The sequence below is a fragment of the Mastigoproctus giganteus genome, chromosome 13 (genome assembly GCF_048544385.1).
Source record: "Mastigoproctus giganteus isolate SK-2022 chromosome 13, ASM4854438v1, whole genome shotgun sequence".
Taxonomy (NCBI): Eukaryota; Metazoa; Arthropoda; class Arachnida; order Uropygi; family Thelyphonidae; genus Mastigoproctus; species Mastigoproctus giganteus.
Window position 1 is genome coordinate 68,976,093 of NC_143587.1, and position 20,363 is coordinate 68,996,455.

A 20,363-nucleotide genomic window follows, 5' to 3' on the forward strand; every position below is an offset into this window, starting at 1 on the left:
TACTGTATACAGGTCTGGAGTCCTTATTTCAAGAAGGATGTAGAGCTGCTGGAACGAGTACAGAGAAGGGCAACAAGATTAGTGAATGGAACAAAGGGGTCCTCTTACGAAGAACGGCTTAAGTTTTGCAAATTACAGTGTCTGGAGACTAGGCACCAGCGAGGTGATCTGATAGAGGTGTATAAAGCCTTGAATGGTTTAAGCATGCTCAATGCTGATGGGATTCTTCCTCTAGCTCAGAATAATCACCTGAGAGGGCATAAATTCAAATTGAGGAAAGACAGATGTAGGATAGACGTGCGGAAATTTGTCTTTAGCCAGCGGGTGGTTGGTTGGTGGAACAGACTTCCATCCCTTGTGGTGGAGGTTGATAGCCTAAATAAGTTTAAGGCTCAGCTGGACAGGTATTTTGAACGAACGGAGGGGGGAAGTGGAAGTGGTTTTTTTTTTTTTTTTTTTGGCTGATGCTGCATAAGCTTGCTTTCTTGCATCAAATGCCTCTACTAATGCTAATGCTAATGCTTAAGCCTATAATATAGCTCTTTTTTTGCAATTTCAAGGTGCAGTGGTAGGGTACCGGCCAAAACTTGCAGGGCCGGGATACTAACTGTACAGCATGCTCTAGTTATAGTTAATAAGACTGTTCTTTGAATGCTATTTAATTTTGCTCTGTTTCTAACTATGGCTGTGCGATGGAACCATACGCCAGCACCATAGGAGATTACAGGTAAAAACACTGCTCTCTAAATGAGTGCCAGGGTTCTGCACTTGAGACCCCAATCGGCTTGGCTGATTCTGGCAATCATTCCGGCATAGTTTTGGACTTTTTTAGCCAAGTAAGACAAGTGTGGATAGAAGGTTAATTTGGAGTCTAGAATTATGCCTAAGTATTTCAATTCTTGGACCATGTGAATTGAGGTATTACCTATTTTTATCACTGGTGGTCGTCTTATATTTAGATTTCCTTTCAGTAGGATACACTTAGTTTTTTCTGCCGAGATTTTGAGCATGTGGGTTAGCGCCCATTCCTGCAGTTGTTTGAGTGCCACGTTTGCTCTTTCTTCCACCACCCTTCTGGTGTTACCTTTTGCCAATAAGACAAAGTCATCAGCAAAGGCGACCCTATCTGTAGGGCCTAAATCTTTTGTAAGGAATTCATCAAGCACACAGGTCCAAAAGAATGGACCTAGTACTGAACCCTGTGGGCAACCTTTTGTAACTGGGTATTTTATTTCTTGGAACTGTGTGTGAACTACTACACATATGTTACCAAGATACGTGTTTATACATTGATATAGATTTTTTGGTACATTTGTCTGACGGAGTCTTCTGAGGATACTTGGCCACCAGAGTGTATCAAATGCACCAGCAAAGTCAATAGATATTGCCAGCATATACTTTTGATCACTATTATTTACTGTTGTTAGGATATAGTGCACGGCATCCTCAGTTGAAGATCCTTGCTTGAAACCAAATTGCTGTTCAGAATTTAGGTTGGCTTCAGTATAATATAAATTAAGTCTATACTTAATTTATATTATCTTTTCCTAGAACAAGGAATAAAGCTATAGGTCTGTATGATTTAGGTTCAGTAGGATTTTTTCCCCGATTCTCTAAGATTAATCTAATTATAGCCAGTTTCCATGCTTGTGGGAACAAACCCTTAGCCAACAGTGATTAAATAAGCTCAGTAGGGTATCAGGAGAAATTTCTGCTAACTTTTTAATGGTTTCTATTTCAATTAAGTCAGGTCCAGGGCACTTATTGTTTTTGGTTTTTAAGAGTGCTGCTTGAAGTTCTTCCATGGTTGAAGGGTGGGTCTATTGACATATTGCTATAATTTTCATTGTTGGCCATTGTCACTCTGAGCAGGGTTAACCCCTGGTTTTCAGACTGGAATAAATTATCTAATATGTTATTTACAGAGTCCACCCAAGTGTGAGTTGCAGTTCCATCTGCCTTAGTTGTAGAGTTCACCACATCACCTCTTGGCAGTTTGTTGGTGACAATCCTGTAGACCGCCGACCGGGCTAGCCGAGTGGGTAAAGTGCCTGCCCGGCAACCCAAAGGTCGCGGGTTTGATTCCCGCCTCGGGCTTGGATCAAAGTACTGCAAAAACCTTGGGAGGTGCAATATGGCCACAGAAGCCGATGCGCCAAAAACTACCAAATCAAAAAAAAAAAAAAAAAATCCTGTAGACCACACCCCAAGGGTTGACGTTACTGGATGTCCCCACCCAGGCCCACCAACATTCCTTCTTTTTTGTCCTTATTAGAGCAGTATTTGAGTTTCTGAGATTCCTATAGGAATCTCTCAGAGCATCAACCTCATTCTGTGGCCAAGTTGCCCTTGCTCTCTGGAAGTGTTTACTGGCCTGGTGCACCCTTCGCCGGCATATATCAAGTTCAGGGCACCACCAGGGAACAGCATTTTTCTTTGGTTTTCTTTTGGGTTTTGCTAGATTGGATGCTTCTTGAAACATAATTGTGACATTTAGGTTGTGTTCATCTGGGCTATAGTTGTTATGGATCTGAGTCTGCTGCTGTTCTATTTGGTTTTGTATTTCATCTGTAAAGGTCTGCCAGTTGGCTTTCTTTAAGTTGTATCTGATTATATCTTGAGACAGCTGTATTTGGCTGTCTATTTGTCTCTTTAAGGTAAAAGTTATAGCCCTATGGGCTGAGGTGGTCCAAGCTTCTTGGACTATCCAATCTGTAATTTTGGTAGATATGGAAGCAGTGGCCAAATCTGTATCACTTTCCCACAGTGTACTACTGTAGGTAGGTTGTGGGGTCTATTTATTACCTGTAGGGTAGAAGTAGCTAGGTAGTCTGTTAGTAGTTGGCCATTATGTGTTCCTGGTCTGTCAACTGTACAGCTGTGCCAAAGGCTTAACTGACAGTTGGCATCCATGAAAATTTGGAAGAACTGTCAGTACATTTTGTAGATAATGAATGCTGGGATTTATATCCTCTCCTGGCCTACAGTAGAGGGATACAGCATGAAAGGATCCTGTTTGACTAATTATTTGTGCACAAACTGCTAATGGGACACATCGAGAGTTAACCTTTGTAACTGTAAGAGAAGGATTTCTAATTACTATTGCTGTTAGTGAGGTTTCATGTGAAGGTTCTATTATTCTGTATGTTCTAGGGTATCCCTGAACCCTACCCTGATGAGTATATGGCTCTTGGATTATCAGGATATCTATATTATTTTCCTCTGCTTTAAGCTTGATTTGATCCACAACTGTACGTGCCCTGCGAGCATTTAATTGGACAAACTTTAGAGCCCTGTCACAAGTCTGGTTTAAATTAAGGCCCATAATTGGTTCTCAATTTAAGCTGTTTTACCATTTTTTGATAGCTGGGACAATTACTGTCCCAAAGACTATGGTGAAAGTCTATTTTGGCCAACTTGCATGTAGCACACTTAGGTTGTGTGGTTCTACTGTTACAGTTTTTATAGTCATGGCCAGTGACTGCACAGTGGCCACAGATTGGGTTGGGTCTTTTTGCTGACACTGTCTGGCTGTATGACCAAATCTGTGGCAGCAGTAACATTTTGTAATTGGAAAATATTCCCTGAATCTGTGGCTGGTCCAGCCAGCATAGATTCTCTGCTGATTTTTTAGGATTGTCCATGCCCTTGAAGAAAGTTCCACAATGGCATTTAATTGGCCATTTTTTTTATTTGTTGTTCCATATTTGATTTGGAATTCCTTAGCCATTTCATGCAAGGTTAATTTCTCACTGAAATTTTTATAATAAAAGTCCATCATGACCTCTCTCATGGGGGTGGTCTTAGGCATGTCAAAGATAATGATATTTGGGTTTCTTCCCTTTGGCTTTTCAGCTTGTAATCCTAGTTTTTGGATTTCAGGATGTCCCTGTATAGTTTCTGTATCCTCTTTAGTGGCTTCTTCAATCTGAACACCATTGTTCCTGGTTTTCCTAAGGCTGTTAACTCTCACTTCCTTCAGGTGAGGTTTCAATTTAGTCAATACTGTTTCTTTGACTTCACTACTTTTTAATGAGGATTTCTCTGTAGTCTTTAATATTATTACATTTGCATCCTTTTTGGGAGGTTGTCTTTTTTGTCCTTGTTATTATCTCTTTAGGTTGAGTCTGATCTTTGTTTGTGGCAGCTCCAACAGCCTTTGCATAAGTTTGTACATTTATGCTTTTATATGCTTCCTTTTCAGAGGTTAAAGCCTCAACTCTGGCTTTTAACACTTTGTTTTCCATATTCAGTTTGTTCACTGTGCTGTCTAATATCATCCAGTATTGGACTATTTGTAAGCGTACTGCGACTGTGATTCTGCTAGCAGCCATGAGGTCTTCCAAATGTAGTTTGGTAGCTACTATTTGGTTTACTGGGTCCTGTATGTTTGCAATAGAGGCCAGCTTTTCTACTTCTTTGCCCAGGATTTCATGCATTTCAATTGCTTCTTGAGTTTTTGGCTTTCTATTTCCCTTAGCACTAAGAGGCCCAGGTGGGCATTTTTCTATTTTGCCATTAGTTTTGCCTGCGCTAGTGTTTTCCCACATTTTTCTGTCAAAGTCTGTTTCTAGTGCATTTTTAGTTCAGGTTTCGAAATTGGCATCTTGTGTATTTTCGTGCATTTTTTTTTTTTTTTTTTTCTTTTTTTTGCGTTTGTTTGGAGTTTCTGTATCTTAATAGCTTATAAGATGTTAGAACACATCGAGAGCTATCCAGCAATACTAAAGCTATGCTAAAACTCACAGAATAGCTGGAGATATTAGCATTTAAAGTTTTGTGGTGGATGGAAGTTTCTTGAATTTCTAGTTCTATAACAAAAAACTATTTTAATTTTGTGTAAAATCCCCAAATAAAGTATATTAATGTACTCTATATGATGGATAAGCTCTATTTCACCGTTTATAATAATATTTCTATTATTTCCACAGTTCTGAGCCTTGACAAAATAGTAGGTGGTTACTGCACAATTGCTGCTGCTAGCGATATGGCAATTGCGAAGCAACACAAACGGGTCAGAAATGTGTAAATAGGGGGAAAATGTCAATCCTAAAAAATCTAAACGTGGGTTATTGGGAATGCCTTCCTCCAAAACAATCAAGTGCTGCTCACTTCTACACGTCTTACCTCCTTGATGACTCGCGCGCTGAGGGAAGTGGCCAATGTGTGTTGAATCATTGAGGTTAATTATGAGGGCATCATTTAATTTGGGAGAGATTCCTTTGGATTGGAGAAGGGCCAAATATCGCCAATGCATAAAGGTGGTTCTAAGGGTGAAGTTGTTAACTATAGGCTGGTTAGTCTGACTTCAGTGGTTAGAATAAACTTAGTGGCAGTGATTAAGAATACAATCCATTACATTTAGATAGAAATGGCATTCTGAAGGACACACACGAAACATTTTGTTAAAGGAAAATCAACCTGGTAAGCTATTTTTATATGAATTTTAGCAAGGCATTTGACTCAGCCCTTCATGAGAGGTTACTGTATAAGCTGGAACATGTTAGGATTATTGGAAAGATTCTAAGATGGATCGCAGGGCAGAAGGCAAAGGGTTGTGATTAATGGATATTCTTCAGATTGGTATAATGCCAGAAGTAGGGTCCTCCAAGGATTGGTTCATGGACCACCATTGTTTCTGATTTTCGTAAATGATTTTGATGAAGGGATAAAGAGTATGATGCCAAAATTTGCAGATGTACAGATTGGGAGAATCATTAATGATTAGTGCTAAGCAACACTCCTTCAGGATGATTTAAGTAGGCTAGAATGATCAGAAAAGGGTAGATATTTTTATACAGCAAAATGCAAGGTCATAGACACGGGGAAGAGGAACCCAAAAATAACTTATATACTTGGTGGGGTTGAATTAAAAACAGTAGAGGAAGAAAAGGATCTGGGAATTATGATATAAGCATATATGCAGTTTTCTGAGCAGTGTAAACAGGCCACCAGGAAAACCCATTGTTTGTATGGTTGATTTATCAAACTATATCCTGTAGAGATAGGGAGGTTATAATCTTACTTTATAAGGGAATTGTAAGACTACATTTGGAATACTGTGTTCAGTTAATAGACACCTCATCTGTAAAAAGACATTGAGCTTCTTGAATGAGTCCAAAGATGGACAACTTGCATAACGAGATCAGCAAGAGGGTGACCGTACAAGGAAAGACTCAATTATGTGGGCCAAAAAGCTTGGCAATCAGGCACCTTAAAGGGGAACTGATTGAGGTTTATAAGGCTTTGAGAGGTGTTACTAAATGAATGAAGACAAACTTTTCATTGTTGTAAAGAAGCCCAGAACTAGTTGCCGTAAATTCAAATTACAAGGGAGGAGGTTTTGACCAGATTGTAGGAAGTTTTCTTTTAGCCAGCAAATCATTGATTACTGGAAAAAGTTACCTCTGTAGGTAGTTGAGGCTGATAGTTTGAAGAAATTCAAAGGTCAACTGGATAGGAGAGAAGCACATATGTTTTGTATTTTGTTATTGACTTTTTTTTTTTTTTTTGCTATTTCTAACATTGACAGAATCCATACTGGTCGTCATTGAACATATGGAAAAACATGTTTTGAAATAGTTTGAGTTGACAATCATTTATTTCTTCATTTCTTTGGAAAGAGTAGAGGTAAGTGAAATGGGATGATAATTGTATGGGAGTAATTTGTTACTGTTTTTAAGGAACTTGCCGGATATGAGTAAATTTCCATGCACAATAAAAAAAAACATCAGTGAAATAAGAAAGTGTAAAAAGATGACACAAAACAGAGCTCAAGAGCACAGGTTTTGTGCTCTTGAGCTCTGTGTAGAAATACTCTGAGGACCTAGAGCTTGGCATTAGGATTGTACAGAATTCTTCAAACATCCATCTGTCAGAAGAACTTGGTAGGCATTGAGTGGAATGTATTTGGTATGGTAAGATGTATTTCTTAAGGTCATTCATATAAGAGTTAGAAGAAAAGTAGGATGCTAGTAAGTCTGCTTTATCTTTAGTAGAGGATGCAGTAGAACCCTCAGCTTGTAACAGAAGTGATGGTTTACATGGACAGAAGTAAGTTGTAGTCAGCAGTTTTGCCAAGAGACCAGAAGGATGACTGCCATTTAAACAAGACTCAGGTTTTCTACTCTTTTTCTGTTTAAAATTGAGTTTGGATTGATTAATAACTGTTTTACAGTTGTCAGCTTTAGTATAGGCAGAAAATGAAGCTAGATATTTGGATGTACAGGCTAGCCTCAATTAATGCGATTAATTTGTCCCGCGAGCGCATCGTGCAAAACGGAAATGCGTTAATCGAATATAATAATCAATAGGAAAAATTATAATTGGTTCTTGACCTTCTGGAACGTCCATAAAGAATTTTAAAAATACCTTTATAAATAACTTTTTAACTGTATACAATGTAAAGGATAATGAAAATAATTGTGGAATTAAATGTTTATTTCATAAAACAGCGGTTCCCGAACCGTGTGCCATGGAATATTTAAAATTTTCGAATGGAAACACAGCGATACTCGACATCTGTCAGACACCGTGCGAACTACTAGCTCAAGGTAGTTCACAGTTTCAACATTTCTTATTAAGTTGTTTGGACCTAACTACTAAACGGAACCGTTAGGTATTTCTTTTGGTCTGGGTGTGCCATGAAAGTTTGGGAACCTCTTACATAAAATACACAATGAAGAAATGACTGTTGCAGAAATATTTGAATTGTGTTGACTTTCTCTTTTCATCAATCAATTTCCGATAGCCGACAACAATCTTCTCTGGGCCCTGGCGAAATAAATATTGCAGAGAACCTCAAACCTTTTGTTTGAAGTTCTCTGCGATACGAAAGATTTCATCTCGTTCTTTTACTGTTATCTCCTTCGCAGTAACATTTTCATCTGGCTCATTTAAAAATTAGAATTTTTAAATGCAAGTCTACATTGACTTTATTAATGGGAGACAAACAAGTAACATGTCTTCTTCCGATGGTTGATGGAACACACTGGGGTAGGCAGCAGGCAAACATTTGTTTATTGCTGGTCCGACGCCTGGTAAGCTTAATGCGTGATTCAATTCTTTTTCAACTATCGCATAAAAAAAACAAGAAGATTGTGTTAACTGGAAATTTGCATCGTGTAAAGTGGTATAATTTTTTTCAAATAGCGGTAACCGAAAAACCCGTTAATTGAACTCTCGTTATGCAAGGCCTGGCTGTATACCAATTTTGATATGCTAAATTCATATCTTGAAAAGCCTTAGCACATTTATTGGAAAGCCACGGTGTAGCCAAAGGACAAGATTTTAATGTGAAATGCAGAATAACAGATTTCATCCCTACAAGAATAAATTCACTGACACAATCTGAATAAATATTAGGATTAGAAGATTTAAAACAGTTAATCCAACCAAGGAAAAGGGCAAGTTGTGCCATAGATATGGCACAACACTGAGAATATAAGAGCGGGAGGGGGCACTCCATTGAAGTAGAGGTCACTAACATTGACTGTGTGCTTTGAAGGGTTGTTTTTCAGGAAGAGATCAAGTTCATTAGTAATGTCATTAGTGTAAGGTCATTGGTAATCACAAAAGTCTCAGAATCTTGATCTACTTGGTCTGTGTAATTAGAAAATTGAAGCCAGCTGCAGTTGTGAACATTAAAATCACTGAAGAAAATCTCATATTTATGAAAATTAGTTGGGCGAAAGTTGAGTTACAAAGAAAGGAAGTCAAAAGGTTCTGAGCAATTTGTTGAGTTGGGAGAACAATAAAGGGAACAGATAAATTTGCCAGATTGCAGACAACAGATTTTAATTCACATGAATGAAGAAAATTAAGATGAAAAAGAATAGATTCCATGTTAGCACTTGTGTATATTGTCACTGAGTGGACGTATGTTTAAATTTAACCTCTGAACTGAAAGGAATCGGAACAATTGGTTAGGCAACTCAGATGAGTGGTGGTTGAGGCAACCAATAATTGAAATTCTGTCAGAAAAAATAGTAAGTGGGCTTGGCTTACTGTAGGTAGAAATGGACATTGAGATTGAAGCTGAGACCAAGTATTTTTGTAAAATGAATGGTTGGGAGGTTTAGATTTTTTTACAGATGAGTTTGTTCTATTAGTTTGGTTAGTCATGACACGAGTAAATAAAGGTAATATTAGGAGGAGTGAATATGTATGAATTAACAAAAATTTTGTATGTAGCATGTGCATATAACATGCCTTTGACAGTGCTTTTTGCAAACACACTACTTGGATTCCATTGAGTTACCAGCTGGCAGAATAGTGTCAACAAAATTATACATTAGCTGATCTAGATGCCTTCTACAGAGTTACCAATAGGTTTGGTCCATTGGACTGTCTAGCAGTTGGCCAGCAAAAACTGTTAAAATTGTATCCTCATAATATGGATCTCACCATGAATTCCTATCTCAACCTCAAAAGCACAATTTATATTGCATGATAGGAGAGACAGGAAGTAACTGGAGCTTTTTTCCCTGGTGACTAAATATGGATTTCAGAAACACTTAAAGCTTCTGTTAAGCAAAGTGGTGGTGTGTGCACTAGTTGATAAGAATCATCTACTGCTTAGTATTGTTTGGTGACACAGAAGGTTGCCTATTCTTCTGTGTGATGTGGATGTCATTCTTTGACCCCTGCTTACGTTTGTTCATGCCGGGTTGGTCATCTCCAGTTTACTAGATGGATTGTTCCTGACCTTGCATATTGGGATATACACAGGGTTACTAAGAGCCCCAACCATTATGGAGGTGCAAACAGATTTGGTTGTCTCAAAACAAACAACTTTGCCAAAGTTAAATTCACTAACTTCTAAGTGGGACCCGAATATCAATTTCCATCAGCATTTTAACCTCTCCCCTTCCCCAGGTAGTAGCACAGCAGTCTTACTTGGAAGAATATCTGAGAGGCCTTGGAGACCTTTTTATATTAAAGAAGGCTACAGAAATGTGAAGCCTCTGTTTGAGAAGAACAAGTATGACCACATAAATGGATATCTGTGGGGACTTTAAGATGGTGATGTTTCTTCCAGGTTTACAATGTAGTTTCATTAATTTCCCTTGCTTTCTCTTCCTCCGTGACATGTTGCTGTTTTAGAACAATTGAGTTGCAACCTGGGCACACAGTGCAGCAAATGATCCCTTTGTTTCAAGACAAGTTTTGCTTCCACCACTCCATATCCAACTGAAAACAGTCAAAAGGTTATTAAACCATTGCATCCACACGATGTCAGTATAGTCTTATGCGAAAGTGAAAGGTGGTATATTTAATTTTCTTTCATTTCTGTGCAAACCATTGATGTCATCTGAAAACTAAGGATATATTTGGATTCACTGTACCAAAAATCGTAAAGGAACACTAAGAAATGCAGATAAACAGAGAACCATTTTTGAAAATTTCATATGTAATGTGTAATTGACTGACTGATGAGAATGCTGTTGGAACGTGTAATTTTTTTTGAAACTGATGCAAGTATTCCTTCAAAAAGGAAGGAATGTAATACCAATTTTTTTTTTTTTTTTTTTCACTCTAGTTTATCTTGTGGGGAAAAAAAAAGTTAAACAAAAATACAACTGTGGGAACTGAGTCATATAAGAAAAGAATTACCCCACCTCTGAAAAAGCAAAAAAGGTGATCTCTATTCTACTAAAATTTTGAAGCACAATGATTGCTTATTAATAAGTTATCAAGGAAAAGTGGAAAAGAATATTATAATTCTAAGTATCTTTCTATGTCTATGTGAATATCACATGGCAAAGAAAAGAAACTTGATTGTAGAGTTTTATAATTCAGAAAAATATGACATAGATATGGTTGATCATCTAAAATGGAAATATTCTTTCAAAGCAAGTTTAGTATTAGTAATGGCCATATGGTGCAGTTCAAGGAAACCTAAGGCTTGTGTTCTTTTTTCCTGTTAATATTTATAAAGCTTAATTTTTGTATTTAATTAGAAATATGAGCATGTTGCTTTTTTTAATAATTATATCAATAGATATTTTCTATTTATACTTGTTTGTTGTTTGTTTGTTATTTGGTTTTTAGGAGCATTAGCAACTAAGGCCATATTGCTCCCGGGATATGCGGTGGTCATTCCCTGAATTTTCCACATCCTCCGTATTTGGTGGTCACGGGCTCGAACCCCGGTCTAATCAAGAAGCGTGTGCTATGCACTGCTGCTCCTGCCCACCTGGCTACTGAGGTGCCCTATTTATACTCTGCGGTGATCAAAGGTCAGAGAGGTTCACATGATAGAGGGAGGATTCAAGAGCATTATATCATATTTAGTAGTCATGTGGGATTGAACCACGGACACTCAAAGAACATGCATTTTTGTACCTTTCACTTGACCACTCAGCTTTCGTTTATTGGTATTAATTAAGTACAATAAAATTTATGAATTTTTATCAGTTTTTAATTTAAACAGAGCTCATTGATATGAAACACTGCTAAGTCACACGTGTTTTTTTTTTTTTTTTTTTTTATGTGAAACCCAAACACGAGAGGTATTAGAACCTATAGTACTTAGTACCGTGCTTGGGTTGGAGGTTGAGAAGACGAAAGAAGATATTTGTTGACATTGGACTTGAACTTCTGTAGATTGTAATTTTCAGGAAATACATACAAAGGAAGGTTGTTCCAGAAAACGGCAGTTGAATGAATAAATGAGAAAGATGAAAAGTTGGTTCTGTGGGTTTGAAGTTGGACAGTAAATGGATGTTGGCTGGTGGCGGCACGTGTTCGGACTGTTTTGAAAGAGAGATTGGGAATTATAGAAGCCAATTCAGAAGAACAGTGCCCATGGAAGTATCTGTAGAAGAGGCATGCAGCAGAAACAGTATGTCTGTGAGAAAGTGAGTGGAGAGACTCTGTTAGAGATGAATCATTAATTAACCTAACTGCCTCTTCTGAATGGAATCAAGAAGCCTGAGAGAGAGAGAGAGAGAGAGAGAGAGAGGGGGGGGGGGAATTTTGGGGGCACCACCCCAGATGTGGGAACAATATTCTATGGCAGAGCAGATTTGCGATTTATACAGAGTGAGCAGCTGTTTGGAAGAAAAGTAACGCAGAGAGCGAAAGAGAAAACAAAGTTTTTTAGATGCAGAGGAAGAAATATTTGTAATGTGCTTGTGCCAAGAGAGATTAGAAGTCAGGGTAATCCCCAAAAGAGATATATCATTTTGCCTACAAATCGGAGTGTCACTAAAGATAAGCATAGGAGCAGAAGAATCCTTTTTGCAAGATATAAGACAAGACTGAGTTTTAGAAGGGTTGAAATCAACTAAGTTGTCTTTGCTCCACTGGAGAATTACCTGACGATCGGCATTTAAGGTAGCAGATTTTCGAGAAGTTGAAGCTGATTGAGCAGGACAAGGTTTCTCAAAATGGAAAGTGGAATGCAATGTGCTATCATCGGCAAAACTATGGATAGGATTTCCAGTCAATGGAAGAAGGTCATTAATATACAAGAGGAAAAGAGTGGGGGAAAGAACTGAACCTTGGGGGACACTGGCATTAGTGGAGAAGTTAGAAGACAGAGAGCCATCTACCATCACCCCCAGTGAGCGATCAGAGAGAAAACTGGATAACCAATTACTAAGAACAGTTGGCAAACCATAAGATGGAAGCTTGTTTAGAAGACCTTTATGCCAAACACAATCGAAAGCCTTTGAGATGTCAAGAGCAAGTACTTGTGTTTCACTGAACCTTTCCATTGAATTAGTCCATAAATGGGTAACATAAGCCAGAATATCACCAGTGGATCGACACTGACGGAATCCATACTGGCGATCGTTGATCAGATGGAAGGTTTCTAGGTAGTTTAAGAGTTGGCAGTTAATTGATTTCTCCATTAGTTTAGAAAGAGTAGAAGTAATTGCAAGGGACGATAATTGGATGGGAGGGATTTGTCACCCTTTTTAGGAACTGGCTGGATATGAGCAAATTTCCAAGCAGAAGGAAAAACACCTTTGGAATAAGAAAGTGAAAAAAGGCGGCAAAGAATAGGAGTAAGTTCAGGAGCACAGGTTTTGAGAACAAGGGGAGAAATACCATCGGGACCTGGAGCTTTCTTAGCATCAAGATTCGTCAAAATCCTTCTGACATCCTTTTGACGGAAGACCACAGGAGGCATTAAATGGAGCGTGTTGGGAATGGTGGGAGGTGGTTTACCAAGATCATTAATACATGAGTTGGAAGAAAAATGAACAGAACCATCTGGTTTGGACAGAGGTGGGAGCAGAGATGGGCAAAAGTTGTGGCCAATAGCTTTGGCAAGAGACCAGAATGCTCGGCTACCATTAGGGCAAGAAGCAAGTTGTCTACTCTTAGCCTGTTCAAACTCTAGTTTGGACTGATTAATAACTGCTTTACAATTGTTGCGAGCTTTGGTGTAGGCAGAAAATGAAACTGAAGAATTAGAAACAAGCCAATTACGATATGCAACATTCTTGTCTTGAACAGCCTTAGCACATTTATTGGAAAACCAAAGTTTAGATAAAGGACGAGATTTTAAAGTGGAGTGTGGGATAAAGGATTCCATTCCTGCAAGAATAATTTCACTGACACGATCTGAGCAAATGTTGACATCAGAAGTTTTGAAACAGTAATCCAACCAAGGAAAAGAAGTCTCGCAGGTCATCCCATTTTGCATTCTTGTAATGCCAAACAACACGAGGTTGGGAATAGCCATGAGATAAAGGTTCCATTGGAGAAGAGACAATCACCAAGTTGTGATCTGAAGTGCCTGAAGGACCTCTCACTTCGATCGTGTACTTAGAAGGGTTGTTTGTGAGAAAAAGATAAAGCGAATTGGCTGTATGATTAGGATTGTCTGGTATTCTTGTAGGTAAATGAACAATCTGTGCAATATGATTAGTAATTGCAAAAGCCTCAGCATCTCGACCTGCTGGGTAGGTGTGACTAGAAAACGGAAGCCGGCTGGCGTTGTGAACATTAAAATCACAAAGGAAAATTACCTCACTGTTAGGAAAGTTGGACTGGAGAAAGTCAAGTTGCAAAGAGAGGAAGTCAAAGAGCGCCAAGTGACTGGTGGAGTTGGGAGAAAGGTTGAGACAACAGATGAATTTGACACAATGAGGTAGAGAGATTTTAAGCCAGAGAAGATCAAAGAGAGGAGATTCCGAATTGCCAAGTCTCTGACAGGGAATATCAGAACGGACATATACACAAGTACCACCTTTGAGGCGAAAGGAATCATACAGCGAATAATTTGGGCATTTGAGATGAGCAGTAGTCGAATCAACTGATAACTGAGATTCTGTCAGAAAAAGTACATGGGGTTTGGCAGACTGCAAGTGGAAATGGACATCGTTGAGATTAAAAATGAGACCATGTATATTTGTGAAATGAATTAGGAAGTGCTTCGGAGGTTTAGATCTTTTCGCAGATAAGCTTGCTCAATTAGTTTGACGAGTCATGGTGTATTCAGTGGTGTATTCTCACACATGTGGTAAAAGGTAGTTTGAAAACTGTTATACTTTTAGTGTTAAATCTGAACATTCCACTTAAGTTATGTTAGGGCTGACCACATGTACATTGCCACTGGTACATGTGTGAGAGCAGTGTATTTTTTGCCAAACGATGTAAGCACCTCTATCCGTGCTGATGCTGTATTGGATATCGATAGTGGGGTTTTTTTTTTTTTCTTTTATTATTTAGCTTTTATTATTATGTAAAATTATTAGGTGAGATGACATCTTAAATAAGATCCTCTTAAACTGAGATTACTATACATGCATTTTTAAAATCTTTTATGTAAAAATAGATTTACATACATAAATAAATTTTCATGTTGAAATTATATTTAAAATCAGACTGTTTGGTTTTCAGAAAATAGTGAAGGAAAGCTTAGCTGTAGGACAGAAGTGACCACATCTTTACTATGAATGGATTTAGCACAGAAGAAGAAAGTCAGAGCAGTCACAATCAAATTTGTTGCCTGTTAGATGACAGAGAACGTTGTGCTCGACCAGCTGGAAATGCCAGTTATAGCAAACGTATTCAGAAGACAGTAGCTCAACGTAAGCTGAAGCTGAATATTGATCCAAATGTAAGTTCCCATTTTTCTCTGATTTATTACACATATTACTCTATATGCATAACTGTTCTGGGATTTATTACGGTATTTTATTTTGTAATCTACACCTACAAAAATTAAATTTTTTTTTTTTTAAATAAAATGTTTTTATAACATTTGGAAATATTACAAAATAGATAACATACAAAACATTGTCATACCTGCAAACTTTATGTATGAATTCAAGTATGAATTGTTAATGCAGTGTGGGTATTGTTTTTGCATTGCATCCGTCAGCCTTGGTTTCATTTATCATGGTGGCTTGCTTTTATGAAGTTTTGCTCCAGTTTAGTTGGAAGTTTTGCAATAATTGGGTGTGTCTACTAATTGTCAAATAAGTTTAATTTTCTTTTGGTTTTTAGTTAAGTTTTATTTTTCAAGTACAGGTGTCCCCCGCTTAACGCTGATAATTTGTTCCGTAAAAACAGAGTGCTAAGTGAATACCCACTAAGCATGCGCCAAATTCCCACAAGGTAACATGTGTGTTCGTGAGTTGCAGTCGGTGCCATAGGATATTTCCTAATCAATAATAAACGGTAGTGAAAAGATGCACAAATGTCGGTCAAAATATTTAATATTCAAATATTTGTACATACAAAATATTCTGCATTACATACGTATATAATTATGTGGTAACTACTTGCGTATCAAAATTAAACTTAAAATTCCAATTAAAATCATGAATTTAATTGGTCTAAATTGATTTAATTTAATCATAAAGAATGTGTCGCTTTTGGGTTGAACTTTGGCCCTCTTCCAAATAAACTAAAAGGGGTGTTAATTTTAAATCTCCCGCAGTGTTAACCACCCAACAATAAAGTCAACCGATCCTTTGCCGCTTTGAAACCTGGCATGTTTTTTTCTTCTTTCAATATGAAACTTCTTTTAGGCATTCATTTCCACAAATTCGTTTACTCTTCATCTTTGTTAAAAACTTGTTGAGAAGTATAACACATAATACCCCTCTTCAATAATTTCAACAAGTTCTTTTTTTAAAGTTTCGACTCCTTTTGCACTTGTGGCTTCTCCGTGGATTTTAAATCTATTCAACCAGCCCTTACCAGTTTTAAATGGTTCCACATTTTTTTTTTTTTTTTTTTTAGGTGAGTTTTCTTCAGATCATCATATTGGCTAATCTCTCTCTCTCTCTCTCTCTCTCTCTTTTTTTAATAATATTTAACTTAACTGAATTCTGCATTGGATATTATCTTCAATAAAATTAGTTAGTCTTTCCATTTCAATCCTAATAGCCGTCCTAGCCCTAGTTGCTTGCAGTGGAACAGCTATCTTTCCCGCTGCTAAAATTAATTCTTTATTTTTTTTATAATTGTTCTTACAGTTTAACTTACAAGTCCTAAATTATGGCACACATCCGTTTCTTTTGACCGGAATCGATTCGCTTCAAAATGTCTAATTTAATTTTCAAATTCAGTCTTTTTCTTACATTTATAGGCTTCGTACTGTGATCAGACGTTGTTTCTCTTTCATTCTTATCGGCCATTATTAACTCTTCGAAAATGTAACTGCGTTGGTTGCATTAATTATGATACAATGTTCAAGTAAACTGTCTGTTTCGCACAATGTCTAATACAGTATTGAGTGATGACTAGACTTCAGATAAATGCATATAACGCAAATATTACAAGCAATATACTTTGTCATTTTTTAAAATGTTGATCTCCGAACTATGTAACAAGTCACTGTACTGCAATTAAATTAGCGTGCGAGAAAATTTCACTGAGTGTGGGAAACGTTTTAATGCTGTTTTGGTATTCATTTTCAAGCTATCGACTCCAACAAATGAAACGATTTCGTTAAATATGCCAAAAATTCAATCTGTAAAAGAGCGTTACAGATTATTACTATAACGCTGATCTGAGACAGCGTTATAGTCAGATGCGGGTTATAATATAAGAACAGCGTTATAGCAAATCAGCGTAAAGCGAACTGCGCTATAACGGGGGCCTGCTGTACACAGATATATCTTGTACCTTTTAGTTATGGACCTACAAAATGTAATGATATATGCAAAAAAGTTTTTTAGGTTGCTCTGCTCACATTTAACTGAAGTATAGCAATCGCATGGTGGTATGTGTTTATAACATTAGGTGAAAAATATATCTAGGCTATGTATATCATATTCGTAAGGAGATTTAACTTTTGATATCTTAATTTCAGTACTTGTTTTTAGCATTATTATGACTCAGGTGGACCTTAGTGCATCATTGTTTATTGGTTACCAGGTAGTTTATTCTGCATTACTTATTATAGTTTTGTTGTTAAAATAAGGCTAGGTTAATTTAAGTATGTAAGAAGTGCGAGTTTCATTTTTAAGAGAATTTGCTTGTGAAAGAAGATTATACCGAGGATCCTCGTTATCAGAGTGTAAATGGTTCCAGAAAATTCCACTTAAAACGAATCCACTTAACACAAGGACCAAATTTTAGTAATGTGTATTATGTACTTGTACATTGAAAAAATGGATTGAAGGAATTGAAAAATGGGACAATTGTTTTATTAGACATTTTTTGTTATTTATTAACCTTAATTAAAGTTTATTGAAGTTATGCTGTTTTTCAGTTTTACAAATAAAGAATGAATCCAGAGTTGTCTGGTTTTTTTTTTTTTTTTTTGCCATATTTTTTCAGATAAAATTGCATCGTAGCATTTATCTGTCTTTAACTTCTCACTTAAAATTGCTGCATGATCATCATGAAAGGGTCATTCTCACAAAAATATTCAAATACCTGGTCAGTTTGCTCAAGGTAAAAGAGAGAATTTTCTCTTTAATTTTCAAATCTTTATCCTTTGGCGATTCCATTGCATCACCATTTTTGACTTCCTCTTCTTCTGTGGGTAGTTGATCTAATTCTGCTAGTTCCTCATTTGTAAGTGGTTTGCACACTTAATTCAAGCAATTGCACAATATCCTCGTCATCAATTTTGTGGAATTCTGCTTCTTTTGCAAGACTTACAATTTCATTTTGTAACCCGGTCACATTGCATTATTCGTATTCATGAACAGTATCAGGGTATAACTTTTTCTATGAGCTGTTCATTAATCTACACAAAATTTCTTTCCAAGCTTCTCCAGTTTTATACTGTGGAAATTTTAAACTTTTCCAAAATTCTTCCATGTTATTTTCGTTGCTTGTTATCGGTTTCAGCAATTAATCCTCATAACTGCGGGGACCTGGATAATGAATACTCGAATACCGGGGACCCCCTGTATTACTTTGAATTTGTTGAGTGATGTGGCTGCATTGTGGTGATTTAACTAGGTCATGGAACATTTAAGAATTTGCATTGGAAATACTATGTAATTGAAAAATGAGACAAAAAAAATTTTAATAAATAAACAAGACACAAAACCTTTTAAAATGCAGTTTATTACGTTTCAAAGTGATGTGCATAATTTGCCCACTTCTACATATGACATGCTTTAAATAGTTTTCATTAATTTGGAAGAAAAGTCTAGGAATACTGTTTTTATAGTGGTCGAATGCATTTCTGGATCTCTATTAAGTCTTCCATTTTTCTGATTTCTAAACATTCTCAAGTATGAATTGTTAATGCAGTGGGTATTGTTTTTGCATTACATCCATCAGCCTTGGATTCATTTATCATGGTGGCTTGCTTTTATGAAGTTTATTAATGAATCAAAAAAAAAAAGTTGTGTATTAAAAAAAAAAGGTAACTTTATGATAATGTGTAAAGTCCAGTAGAATACTTTTGTATATAAAGTTTATAATCAGAATCAGCAATTTCGATTATATGAAATAGATCAGAAAGTTCCAGGATTCAATTTTTATATTTTTGGTATTACACTTCAAGCTTTTTGAAATGATTTTGACTATTTACCTTTAAAACATTTATTTGAATAACTTTTTTTTTTTTTTTGAAAGTTACTTGATTGTGTTTGTCACATCTACCATAATTTGTGCATCACTTGAAAATGGTCCCTTTTAATAATTTATTTAGTCTGGTAACAAAAAAATAAAAACACGTGGCTCAAGATCAGGTAAATAAGAAGGATGTTTTAAGACATCCTTCTTGGGCGCATCTGTAGCCAGGTGGGTAGGAGCAGCAGTGCGTAGCACACGCTTCCTGATTAGACCGGGGTTTGAGCCCGTGACCACCGAATATGGTGGATGCAGAAAGGTCAGAGAATGACCACTCCATATCCCCGGAGCAATATGGCCTTAGTTGCTAATGCTCCTGAAAACCAAATAACAAACAACAACAACAAGACATCCTTCTTATTCACATGTGGTGGTACCATACTTATTCACTTGAGTGTGATACCACCCAATTGGTATGTTATTCTGAGGTTACAGCTGTCCATATGCTGTTCGTTGGTATAAAAAGTCTAGGTTTTAATTTTGCATTTATCAACATTAAATCTGGATTGCTACTTCTCAGCCATCTGCCTAATTTCTCCAATTCTTGTTTTAGTAGGATATGCTGGTTCCTGTCATTAACCACCCCGTCATCCTTTCTATCATCATAAAACTTAGACATTAAATTTGATATGCCTCCATCGGTATTATTAAAAAATAGTAAGGTGCCTGGCACTGAACCTGAGGTATTCCACTTATAACATTAGTCCAAGAAGAGTAGTGCCCATTAGTAACCACCTTCTGCCTCTTAGCCATCCCTTTATCCACAGCAGTAACTTTCCCCACACTGCTTGTATCGGCTATTCAAAATAATTTGTCCTCTCCTCACCCGGTATTGAAAGACATCAAATGCGTAGAGAACAGGAGCTTATAATAACAGACTCTGTCAAATTTAAACTGAACTGCAAAATTTAATTTTTAGCTTGTGCTAAAACAGATGTGAGGAAGTTGTATTAATATGTTTGAATATTAGCTGCACACATATTACCCATCTCCATTTACGTATGGGTGAAAGTCCTCCACAGTGCACTTCATGTAAAATCCAGCTCACTATAAAATACATCTTAATTGACTGTCCTCATTACTCAAATATCAGGTCTACCACTTTTCAGCCACTTACAAACCTACAGGATCCTCCAACATTGCAACATCTTCTAGGAAATATGGCAAATTTTACAAGCTTTTTTCTTTCTTAGACAGCTTTAAACTTTAGGTCTGTTTTTAATTGACATTGACTTGCTGCTTATAATCTGATTTTCAAGTGAATTGCAGAGAGATGCATTTAAGCCTTAGCTGCCCTTGTGTCGTTAAGCTCCATCGCACTATTCCAATCTGTGCAGAGCAGTGTTTCATATGGA

The 20,363-nt window shown here is 36.9% G+C and overlaps 1 protein-coding gene across 3 annotated transcripts in view; it reads left to right on the plus strand.

Moving 5' to 3' along the window:
- Sap30 (SIN3-associated polypeptide 30) overlaps window positions 1-20,363 on the plus strand; it is a 110,251-nt gene that overhangs the window by 55,455 nt on the left and 34,433 nt on the right. For all 3 annotated transcript variants that reach the window (XM_090387053.1, XM_090387052.1, XM_090387054.1), the window contains exon 3: window positions 14,860-15,079. In XM_090387053.1, coding sequence (XP_090243179.1) covers window positions 14,912-15,079 — 168 coding nt within the window. In that variant the 5' untranslated portion in view covers window positions 14,860-14,911. The remainder of the gene's footprint in view (window positions 1-14,859; window positions 15,080-20,363) is intronic.